The sequence below is a fragment of the Erinaceus europaeus genome, unplaced genomic scaffold, assembly GCF_950295315.1.
Source record: "Erinaceus europaeus unplaced genomic scaffold, mEriEur2.1 scaffold_258, whole genome shotgun sequence".
Classification (NCBI taxonomy): Eukaryota; Metazoa; Chordata; class Mammalia; order Eulipotyphla; family Erinaceidae; genus Erinaceus; species Erinaceus europaeus.
This window is the reverse complement of record NW_026647665.1, coordinates 129,108-142,002: the sequence shown is the minus strand read 5'-3', so window position 1 is coordinate 142,002 and position 12,895 is coordinate 129,108. Positions and strand designations below refer to the sequence as shown.

General features: G+C 36.2%; 1 protein-coding gene across 2 annotated transcripts in view; it reads right to left on the bottom strand.

Annotated features, from left to right (window-relative positions):
- Positions 1-12,895, bottom strand: part of LOC103128537 (calcium uptake protein 1, mitochondrial) — an 86,216-nt gene that overhangs the window by 30,810 nt on the left and 42,511 nt on the right. For both annotated transcript variants that reach the window (XM_060184225.1, XM_060184226.1), the window contains exon 5: positions 9,308-9,351. In XM_060184225.1, coding sequence (XP_060040208.1) covers positions 9,308-9,351 — 44 coding nt within the window. The remainder of the gene's footprint in view (positions 1-9,307; positions 9,352-12,895) is intronic.

Genomic DNA, 12,895 nt, shown 5'->3' with positions numbered 1-12,895 from the left:
ATCTGACCCCATGCTTCAGATCAGCTCTGGGTGGGACTATCTATGTCATCCTACCATCATTCATTATCAACTACCTAAATCTAAATCAAGGAATTTAACTTTGAACTTTGGCCACTCAAACTGACCAGTGATGAAAACAGTCATCTTGAGTTCTGTAACAAGTCTTGTTGTTAGTCACATGGGTGATACAAGGCTTCCCTGTACGTTGTAGAAAAACAACCTCACATACATATTTTGAAATCTAAATCAATACAGTATTTCATTTCTAATTTGAAAAAAAAAATGTATATAAGAACCAAAAAAAAAAAGAATTTCACCATTCAGAACTTTGATTTTCAATATTCTTGTAATTATAATCTCTCAGGGTTGAAATCCTTTAGATGATGAATTTTGAAACCATAAGATGACCATAAAAGATGTATCAAGAATTTAAAAGTTATAGTTTGCATATTCTATGTAGGTTTCTGTACTAAGCACTTACATTTTCTCTCTTTTCTTTTTAAACATTTTATTTGTTATTTATGAAACAGAGATGCAGAGAGAAAGCTAGAAAGAGAGACAAGAGCACTGCTCAGCTCTGGCTTATAGTAGTACTGGGTACTGAACCTGAACCCTCAGAGCCTCCTCAGGCATGAATCTCAAAAGACTCATCATCATGATGTAGTCTCCCCGGCCCTACATTTTCTCTTTAATTCCTCACAGCAATTATATGTGACAAGTGATGCAACTATTTGTACTTTAGAGATTAAAAAAAAAAAATCAGTTTTAAATAAGTTACTCCAGCTGATAATGCTACAGGAAATATCCTGAGTCCGTGCCATGAACTGTATGTTACTATAGCAAATGCAAAGAAATGCACTGGGTATCTATATCACTAGCAAGTTCTGAAGAAAAAAAAAATGTTGGAATCAGCAGGACCTTGCAAATGTATGGTATCACTACTCTAGACTGACTTCTTCAGACAGATGATAGACAGACAGACAGACAGACATGGAGGGGAGAGACACTACAGCACTAGAGTTTCCTCTGGGGTCAAGGCAGTCCTGCACAGTATGGCAGGGCTTGAACCTGAACTATAGGGAAGGCAAGGCAGACATTCTTACCTTCTCTTTGGACTCTCACTCTTTGAAGTTTTTAACGCGAGCTGAGTATTTTTGGAGCATAAATCTACTTTAGTAGTTACTAGAAAAAAGCAGTAAAGCCCTAGTTTAATGTTTATTGTAAAATTTAAACTTTGGGGCTTAACAGTTCAGTTATTCTGAAATTGAACAGAAAAGTCTAGTTAATGATGCAGGTAAATTTTTTTATGCCTTGATTTGCTCAACTTCATACTGTAGTCATTTTCAAAATGAGTGTATACTGGGTTCCTTATATTCTTAATAGTTATTATATTAATATGTAGTTGGAGAAAATTTTTTATTATTTAAGTTTAGAATCTAAAAAAGTAAAGATATATATATATATGCAAAGCAAGAACTACCCACATACATTTGCTGCAAAGGAAGATCATCAATAGATGTTTATGCTTAGTTGAGAACTCATTTGAATCACAATAGGAGAAATAAGTTGTTTTGGGTAGCATACCTAGAAAACTCTTTTGTGTAGCCTAAAACATGCTCCAGTTATTTGTACTAAGATGATAAGAAAGAGGGAGTTAGTCTGGAGCCAATACCTCTCATCTCATCTTACTCTGCATTCCAAAGTCTGTCTTATGAAGGAAAGCTAAGCATGAAGGGGTTAACAGATGTAATGGTTAGGTATGTTTATGCTTTCAAATGAACAATGGAATCTAACATAAAAATGTAAAGACATCTTAATTGAAGTTTGAATATTTGGGACAACTAAATAAACTACACCTTCCTTTTGGAGCATTTAATGATAATACTATTATGACTTTTTTCAGTCTAATTAAACACACTGGTTGAATCAATACTCTAGTAGTGGTGGAACTCAGGGACTGGAAAGAGACATTATGGCTAATCCTCATAGCAATATAAATGAATAAGTATTGGACAACATTCACAAGCTGCATCTAAAGAACAGCACTCTACCATGGTACCAGAAAACAAAACAAAACAAAACAATTCCAGCCTTTCAGAGGCCAAAAGAGCACAGCATGCACGGGACAAACCCCTGTAAGGAAGCAAGCAAGAAAGCCCTTTTCTACAAAGAAATTGCTCATTGACCTTTGGAAGCTTAAAGTATTTAGGCTTGTGTCACCAAAATGAGTGGTAAAATCCAATATCAACAACTCTCTTACTAACCAAGAAAAAATTCTTATTATTTCTAAGACTGACTATATGTTAACAAAATATCCTTAAGAATACAGTAACATTTGATTTTGAATCCTTGATTGACAAAGGCTATTACCTTCAAAACTCGAAGTTTAAAGAAAAATCGTTCTTTTGTACACTCTACATCTGACTACTCCGCTCTGCAGATTCTCTGTCTTACATATTCCTTCCACTCTTCTCCTAACTCTTCTGAATGAGGCTACTCATTTTAAATCTTGGTAAATTATTGTCCTTCCTTCTAACTCAAGTACTGCTCAGTATGGCTATTTGGTGGTGCCTGGGACTGAATTTGAGGCCTCATAAGCCTCAGGCATATGTTTATTATTATTATTTTTTGTACAACCATTGTGCTATCGCTATTATCATCTGGGACTTATTTTTAAATGTTCAAATGTCTTAAATCATACAATTATCAAAGGTGAAGTTTTTTTTTGTTTTGTTTTTTTTTAGCAGATCCCTACCAACTGCCTTGCACTTTAATAAGAGAACAGGAAGAGGCTTTCTCAGCCACAGGTTTTGGGACCTCATCAGATTTACTCTCTTTAGCACTCTGAATGATATCTGTGTCAAAGTTATCCTAAAAGAGAAACTAAAGGATCACAAACATCATTAATGGGGTTATCAATACATGACTTCGACATATTTATCTATTTATTGGTTAAGAATGCAGTTAAAGTTAGAGGTGAGATAATCTATACAAGTAATGAGTGAGAGGATGATCGGGTTCAAGGTTTGTTAAGGACAATATTCAGTAATGTATCTCCTTTTAAAAATGATTTTTAGCACAGAAAAGGTGTTATATAAAAATAAACATTCTATGAACTTTATTAAGTAAATTATTTAACATCAAAAGCTGTATCTTCATCTACAGTTCATAACAGGTATTGGTTCATATTTTATTAGGAAATATAAGAGTAATGTTTTTAAATGAGTCAATTTTGACAATTTGTAATTAAAGAGTCTAATAAACTTTTGAAGATTAATTTTAAAAGTACTTCTTAGATGTGTCCTTGGGAGCTCTTCTCCTTGCTAATTATACATACTGACTTTCTTTACTTTTTTTTCTCTTTATTGAGGGCATTAATGCTTAAGAGTGCATTCATTGACACATGCATACAATTTCATTATGTACATGGCCCCCAAAGTTTTCCTCTTCTCCTCCCTCCCCAGAGTTCTTAACTTTAATGCAACACGCATAAAATAAATAAATGAATAAATAAAAACATGTCCACTCCATGTTTTACTTTGTGGTCTGCGCCCCACCCCCATCCCTATTTATTAAGTCCCACTAATAAGTAAGATCATTTGGTATTTGTCCTTTTTTTGGCTTATCTCACTCAACATAATGTCCCCAATTTCATCCAATCAGATGCAAAGAAGACAACTTCATCATTTAAAAAAATTTTTTTTTGTTTTCCCTTTTGTTGCCCTTGTTGTCTTTTTTATTATTATTGTTGTAGTTATTGTTGTTGTTGTTACTGATGTCGTCGTTGTTAGATAGGACAGACAGAAATGGAGAGAGGAGGGGAAGACAGAGGGGGGAGAGAAAGATAGACACCTGCAGATCTGCTTCACTACTTGTGAAGAAATTCCCCTGCAGGAGGGGTGCCGGAGACTCCAACTGGATTCCTTATGCCGGTCCCTGAGTTTTGCGCCACGTGCGCTTAACCCGCTGCACTACCACCCAGCTCCCGACTTCATCATTTTTAACAGCTGCGCATATTCATTCTCATGTTTTCTCCATGTTATTTGCTTACTTTATAAATCAAAGTTGCTGATTAGTACATAACAGTGAAGTAGTGCTGGTGTTCCTCTGTTTCTCAGTTATTTTATTGAGCAAAATGCAACAAAGCAATTGCTCACGTTTATTTGTGTAAGATTTTTCAAAAGAAAAAATACAAAGAGTTTCACTTAAAGTTACTGTTACTTCACTATGCCTGCTACATTTCAACTAGGAATAGGACATCTTAAGTAAGACTGCTTAGTCAACACAATTAACTGAAAATTCCTTATACAATAGAGGATTAAGATATTTATTGACCTTTTGTGTGACACATAATGCTAAAATTTCCTTTTAAGTTATGCTGGTTGTTATATTATCAAGGGCTTGTAAAGTATTTATATTGTCATACTAAGGATAAAGTTATGTTAATTTCAAGTGGCAGGAACAAATCAGTCTCAGGGGAACAGGAAAAGGACATGAGCATGCATTGAACCTTTGTCCCGAGAGCACTACCGTGACTTTAGGAACCTTAATTAACTTAAAGCACATGCTGCTGAGTCAGTACCTGCCAGAAATCCTGATCAGAAGATAAGAAAAAGAAAAAAAAATGGACATTTTAAAATAATATAAACAAAAATTTCCATATCAAATATGTACATACAGATACCTCAAATATTATAACATATGAAAGACATCAACTAAAATCACTAAACATTGAAGACAGGGACTAAGGGATACACAAAAATGTTTCTGGCATTAATTTCTATGTATAATACAACAAAATAAAAAACCTATTAGCTCAATTTCTAACTTTCCCTAAATAAAATATACAACCATAGAAAAAGCTTCACATTACACCCCCCCCAAAAAAAATCAAACAAAAAAACCCCATATGAATAATCAATTACCTGTTTCCTAAACAAAATGGAAAATAAACATTCTACTTTTTGCATGGGTAATCAAATCATTTCTTTAATTAAAGTTTCCTATTAAGATATCTTAGTATGACTTTATATATAAATTCTCTTTTAAAACTTCAAGACAAATTTGTTGCTTTACCATCCATATAAAATATAGGTAATTGAACCCAGATGACTTATACACTTTAGTAACTACCCAAAAGAAGATTCCAGATGACTACTTGGAAAAATGTCTGTGAAATTATGCTATACTAAATAAAGTATTATCCTAATACTATTACTAGTGTCAATATTATCATTAATAACAGTAATATTCCTAATACATCATGAAAAATCATGGAGGCTGAGTATTTGATGAAGCAGTTTATATAATATAATTTAGTTGGGTAACACTTCCAAAATAAATTCAAATATCAAAATTTTTTTTAAATTTCACTAGCTATGAAATAAAATGTCATGAACTTACCATAATTCTCAAACCTAGGTTATAAAAGTTCTTGACTGAAAAATACATGTCTCAGGCTAGATTAGCATTACAGATTCCCAGTGGATTTTACAGCACAGGGCTGAAATAAATCACTGTGAGCATAGTACAGCACAAATACGAGAAATCAAATCAGGTCTCTCTTTAGTTCATAAACTAGCATTTTAATCCAGGCCAACTACTCATTATGAAAACAGCACAATGAGACTTTTATACCTAATTAACTGGGCAGTAAGATGCCAGGAAGAGAGCAATTATTCGGAGGACAAGGTACTTTGCAGCATTTCATATAAGCCAAAAGAGAAGAGAAGATATATGGCAACCATTAACTTTGATAAGCTGAGTAAAAAAGCACAGTCAGGGCCTGGAAATAGCTGAGGTAGGATACACAGGTGCACAGCCCAGGGGGAAGACCCAATACTGCACAGGAGCACCATGGGGAAACTCCAGCACTGTGGTGTCTCTTCCCTTCTCTGCCTTTCTTTTAAATTAATTTATTTATAGAATGCAAACACTGACAAGACCATAGGATAAGAGGGGTACAATTCACACCACCAGCTCTCCGTATCCCATCCCCTCCCCTGATAGCTTTCCTATTCTTTAACCCTCTGGGAGTATGGACCCAAGGTCATTGTGGGGTGCAGAAGGTGGAAGATCTGGCTTCTGTAATTGCTTCTGTAATTGCTGAACATGGGCGCTGACAGGTTGATGAAGGCAGGCCTGGGAGTGATAAAATGTGAATGCATGAGGCTTGAGCTCTGCAAAATAGTTAAATAAAAATCAAAGTCATTTTTTTTTTCCATTTTGGGAGATTTCTAAGAATGGGAATTACCCTTATAACATGCAAGTTTGCTGTTCAACTTGCACATATTTGAATTTGTTCTATGCTTTGACGTTTATATAGCTACAACAAGTGATAACTGAATGCTTATGCTCTTATGGATCTCTTTAGTGACCAAAAAAAGTGATTTGTTTAATTAAATTTGCTGTAAGATATTACTGCTTAATGAGTCCTATTGCCAAGGAATAGTTGATTTTTTCTTTCTTTCTTTCTTTCTTCTTTTCTAGGTTTATCCCTGGAGCTTGGTGCCTGCACTATGAAGCCACTGCTCCTGGCAGCCATTTTTTTCACTTTTTTTTTTTATTATTGAATATGACAGAGACTGGAGGAGAGGGGAAGACATAGAGGGGAAGAGAAAGACTCTTGAAGACCTGCTTCACTGCTTGTAAAGCAACCCTCCTGCAGGTGGGAAACTGGGGGGGTCGAACCAGGATCCTTGTGCATGTCGTTGCACTTTGTACTTTGTGCACTTAACTAGGTGTGCCACCACCCGACTGCCATAGGTGAGTTTTTCTAAGTCATCAAATATTTATTTACTGGTTACCTCCTGTGCCCCTTCCTTTTCACTATCATTCTTTCTTTTAGAAAATGCGACTTTGTAGGAGCTCCAGTGGCGCAATCAGTTAGCGCGCGGTACTTACACAGAAAATGTGACTTTGCCTCAGGAGTAGTAATAGGTGTAGGTGTGAGTTAGAAAGGAAATGAAGGCAGGACCATAGATAAAATGGGATATGTATATATATACACATATAAATATTCTATATACAAAAATGGGAGATATATTTTTATATAAATGTATAAAAAATCATATATATATATATATGGGGGAAGAGATAAAGTCAGCCCATATCTATGACCTTGGGAGAATTACTACAGTTTCCAATGGAGATGGGGACACAAAACTCTGGTGGGGTGGAAACAGTGTAGAATTATACCCCTGTTATCCCATAATTCTGTAAATCAATATTTAATCACTAACAGAAATAAATTAAGAGAGAAAGGCAACCAAGTGGCCAAAAAAAAAAAAAAAGAAAAGAAAAAAGAAAATGTGACTTTAAAAAGAAAAAATCTTAGAGAAAATGATGTTCAGTGAGCAAGTAAGGAGGTGAAGGACTACAGTATGGCTTCACGCTAATGTGGAATACAGACACTTGAGTATAAAAATGTGAAAAAAAACCCCAAAAACCCCAAACCAAAATGTCCACCTATTTCCAAGTCTGAGAATTATAATGGTTATCTCTGGGGGTTGGGATGGGGACACAAACCTTTGGTGATAGGAGTGGTGAAAAAAAAATTAAATAAGAAGAGAATGTCCAAGCCTGGGAGGAGACAGCTTAACTGCAGAGCACAGGATTTGTAATGTCTGAGGTGGCAAGTTGAATCAACAGCACAGCAGGTGCCAGAGCTTAGCAGTGCTCTGTCTCTTACTCTCATAAAAATAACACACACAATCCTCTTAAAGATAAAAAATAAAGTGAAAAGAAGATACTCAGAGATGGAGGCACTATGCCACCTGAGAGGGAGAAGTCATTTGTACGTAGGTAGCCATGACTGAGATACCTCAGATCTTAGGGCACCCATTCCTTCTACTTGTGCAAAAGACCTTGGCACTTATACAACCTTACCGGTATATGGAATCTGAAGTACTGACGCAGGGTCGACACATTCCGATAAGATAAGTTTCTATTAACCAACCTTAACCTCTACTAACTTAGACCCTCTTTTTTGATCCTGCCTTTTGAAGCCATCTTATGATTGTCATTCTGACTTTCTGCTGTTTAAGATATGCAGAGCCAATCCTGTCTCTTTCTTCTTTCTGATAGACTTCCTTCATCCTCTTTAAAATTAGCCTTTTACTTTTTTTTCTGAACCTGTGCAATGTTTTCACTTCCTTTTTTGAGAAAGGAACCTGAAAGGGAAAAATATATTTAACTGACTGCTTTATGAGATAATAGAATTAAAAGCTTCATTTTCTTTTTTTTAGTATTTGTTTACTTATTTATTCCCTTTTGTTGCCCTTGTTGTTTTATTGTTGTAGTTATTATTGTCATCGTTGTTAGATAGGACAGAAAGAAATGGAGAGAGGAGGGGAAGACAGAGAGGGCGAGAGAAAGACACCTGTAGACCTGCTTCACCACCTGTGAAGTGACTCCCTTGCAGGTGGGGAACCGGGGGCTCGAACCAGGATCCTTATGCCGGTCCTTGCACTTTGCGCCATATGTGCTTAACTTGCTGTGCTACTGCCCCACTCCCAAAAGCTTCATTTACTATGCTTAAGAATGATCTATTCAAGTATAAAGTAAAAACTTAAAAGTATAATGTACCTCTGTAGAGGCAACACAGGGAGAATACATACTTTACAAGAGTGAGGTTTGATTCCCGGCACCACATATGACAGGGGTAAAGGGTTCTTCCCCTCCACCCAGCACCTAAGAAGTAAGTAAATCATTTTGTTCTAAAAGTAAGTTTAATGCAAATTTGGGCAGTCTTACTAATTTTTATAAGAGCACTAGTGAAGACTTCTATATCCTTTGACATCTAAGGCTGAGAACAATCAAGCCAGATGGGTGTCCTTATAAGAGAAAATGTAATATTGAGGAACCTGTTGACCATTATGATGGCTACTGAATGAAATCAGAATCAAATATGAATGCTGAAATAGCTGTTCGTGTGTGTGTGTGTGGGTGTGCATCAGGCAACCCTTCATATGGAAAAAACATAGAACATTATTATTCTTTTTTTTTTTATTGCCACCAGGGTGGGTTATCACTGGGGCTCGGTGCCTACACAACTCATCCACTGCTCCCAGCTCACATCTGATACAGAAAAAACACAGAAGTACCTTCTGCTTGACTCTTTCTGTAGAAGCACCTGAAGGCACTTTATAGGCCTCCTAATCTAAAAACACGCTTTTTAAAATAAGAAAACAGATACTGAGAATTATGTATCACATATAATTCGAGAGGAAAATTAAAAACTTCTTTATATGCAAGAAAATACATACACACTATATATCTACACACACACGTATCATGGTTTGCTCACCTTTCCATCAAAGCGTTTTATAATATACTGATCCAGACCCAAGTCTGTAAAAGAGAAAAAAAAATCAAATATTCAGTCACTAATGATAATCCAAATGAAACATACGTTTCTCATCTTTGCTTTTAATTATTGAACCAAATGTACTAGTTTTTCCACAACATTATCATTACTATTTTTTATTGACACCAGACCACACACTTTCTCTCTCTCTCTTTCTATCACCATGTATATATACAGATGTATATATATGAGAGAGAGAGAGAGAGTTAACCTGTGATCTTGTGAGAACTACTGCATTTTCCAACAGAGGGGGAGGGGATACAGAACTCTGGTAGTAGGAATAGTATGGAATTATACCTCTATTATCTTAAATAAAGATGGATAAATCATAAAATTTGAGGAAATCGTAATGGCTATAAGAATATTCTTTATGTTCTTTCATTTCTAAATGCAAAAAAAAAAGTGTAAGTCCAATTTACTATTTATGTGTGAACTGGTTTAGTCTCGGAGACAGAATATGTAAAGGAAGCCTGGGAGGGAACAGTATGGACTTCTGAAATTGGTCTGCTTTCCTGTATTTCTGCTATGACTATGGAAGAACATATCTCACCTCCTTGCATGTACTTACAAAGGTCTTAAGCATTTTCTGTCAAAAAACTAGAGACAAAGATGAATATATGTGACTCTCATTACTTCACAAGGGATTAGCAGTTTTCTTCTGTAAGTGGTCAGGGTCAGGTAAGTTAAGTTTTTTGGGCATCTACGGGCCACATATGGACTCTACTGCAACTATTAAACTCTGCTACAACAGTACAAAGGCCGCCGAGGACAATACATAATGAATGAGGATGGATGTACTCCAATAAAAATCATTATATGGACATTGATATGTGAATTTTATGTAATTTCCAACTGTCAAAAAAATTCTATTGATTTGTTTTTTTAAAATCCACTTAAAAACATGATGTCCACTCTGCTCACAGAGTATAGAGAAACAAGCAAATGGCTACAGCTGGGATTGATGCCTGCTCTACATTCAGCAGCGCTGCAGGGAATTAAAAACAAACACAGAAGCTCTGGTTAGGAGAAAGCTCAGTACGTAGAGCACATGCCTTACCATGTCTAGGTCTTGAGTTTTATCCCAAGCACCATACGTAGGACCATGGACAGCATGAAGAAGCTACCACAGATGGTGGAGCAGAGTACTGTTGTCTCCTTCTCTCTGTCTCTCCAACCCACCCCCAAGAATACAGAATATTAAAAAATAAGAAAAGGCCAGGAAGCTACTCAGTGTTGTAGGATATACAATAGGCACTCGGTTCATTCACTGGTGCCTCTCATACACAAAAAAGTTCAAGACAAAGTCACTATACTGAAGGGACCTATCTTCCTAGGAAAAAATGTATTTCACAGAAATACTGAATATTTCAGTCAGCAGCCTTTCCACTATGCATGGGATATAACAGACAAGAATTCTTCTCCATAAGGGACCCTTCTACACTGCTGGTAGGAATGCAAATTGGTTCAACACATGTGTAAAACAGTCTGGAGACTTCTCAGAACACTAGAAATGGATCTACCCTAAGACCTAGAAACTCCTCTCCTCTGGACATATATGCCCAAAGGAAACAAACATATACATCCAAAGAGATCTATGTACACTTATGTTCATAGCAGCACAATTTATAATAGACCAAACTTGGAAGTATCCCAGATGCCCAACAACAGATGAGTGGCTAAGAAAACTGTGGTGTATATACACAATGAAATACTTCTCAGCTGTTAAAAATGATGAATTCACTTCCTTTGCTTCATCTTGGATGGATCCTAAAGGAATCATACCAAGTGAGATAAGTCAAAAAGAAAATGTGAATAGGTGGAAAAATTCTTAATCTAGTGGAGTCTACATACAACAAATCTACCGCCAACACCATGCTCAACAGTGAGAAACGAAGTATTTCCCCTCAGGTCAGGTACTAGACAGGGCTGCCCACTATCACCTTTACTCTTCAGCATAGCGCTGGAAGTTCTTGCCATAGCAATTAGGCAAAAGAAAGGGACTAAAGGGATATAGATTAGAATAAAAGAAGTCAAACTGTCACCATTTGCAGATGAACACATAGAAAAACCTAGAGAATATATGAATATATGAATAAACCTAACAAAAGAAGTCAGCGAATTAACATCAGCAAAATGTTAATTTTGCTACCTAGAGCCATATACAAATTTAATGCAATCCCTATCAAGATCTTACCAATTTTTTTTTTTTTAAGAATAAAACAAAAGCTACAAAAGCCAAAGCAATCTTGAGAAAAAAGAACAGGACTGGAGATCAGAAGCAACCAATAGCACAGCTATATACAAGATACTGGGTACTGTACAGCAAACCCTAACAAAAGGACTTTTCAAAGTTAACCCAATTACTAAATAATGTGATGATAACATTAACTATCCATTGTCTTTTTGAACCCTAAGACAACAGGAACCTCACATCTCCACTATAGAGCCTCTACTTCCCCTAGTCCTGCAACCCTTGAATAGGGCCCACTTTCCTGTATGCCTCTCCCAATCCATATCAAATAATATTGCATCTGCCGATCACAACCTAACCAACACAACGATTGCCACCTCAACATGCTTCACCTCAGACTGTGTCCAGAGACTTCACGTGTGGAATGATAACCCTTCAGCTTCAGAACTTTTTTTTTTTTTAACTCTTCTAATAGTTATAGAAAAGTATCTAACAATTTTATTTCATCAGTTATAAAGAATATCTACTTTGTCCCCTTTTATGATTTCAATTTTGTTATGAATTTCTAATAACACATTGCTCTGTCAGCTCTTTGATCAAATTTAAGAATTGAAGTCTAACAAATGCAATGTTTGGGCTTCCTCAGTAAGGATTTACATTAATTTCTCCCACCCCCATCTTAACTGGTTGTACATTCCTGATTATTATTAAGCAATGTAATTTCTTATTGGCATGTTACAAATATTATACTGTGGTAACTCTGGAAATCAGATTTTCCCTGCTTCCCAGGATTGGTACTATGACTTGTTGAGTCATCACTTTATTTATTCATGAGAAAGGTAAGAAAAATAACCAGATATCACTCTGGTACATGTGCTGCCACCGGGGATTGAACTCAGGATCTCATGCTTAAGAGCCCAATGCTTTACCCACTGTGCCACTCCCAGACTACTTGAGTCATCACTTTATATAGTGATTTCTTTCAAACTACTTTTGCAAAGAGTGCATTCTTTGTCATGTGTTTTCACTGATGTTTCTGTCCCACTGTTAAGCAGTCAATAAGTGATTTAACAGAGATTTCCTTAGATGCTTTAGAGAGAGAAATAAGGGAACCTATTATTTTTATTTTTTAAATTATCTTTATTTATTGGGTAGAGACAGCCAGAAATCAAGAGTAAAGGGGGAGACAGAGAGGGAGAGAGAAATAAAGGCACCTGCAGCACTGCTTCACCTCTCTCAAAGCTTTCCTCCTGCAGGTGGGGACCAGGGGCTTGAAAATGGGTCCTTGTGCACTGTACTGTGCATTCAACCAGGTGTGCTACCACTCACCCCCCCTA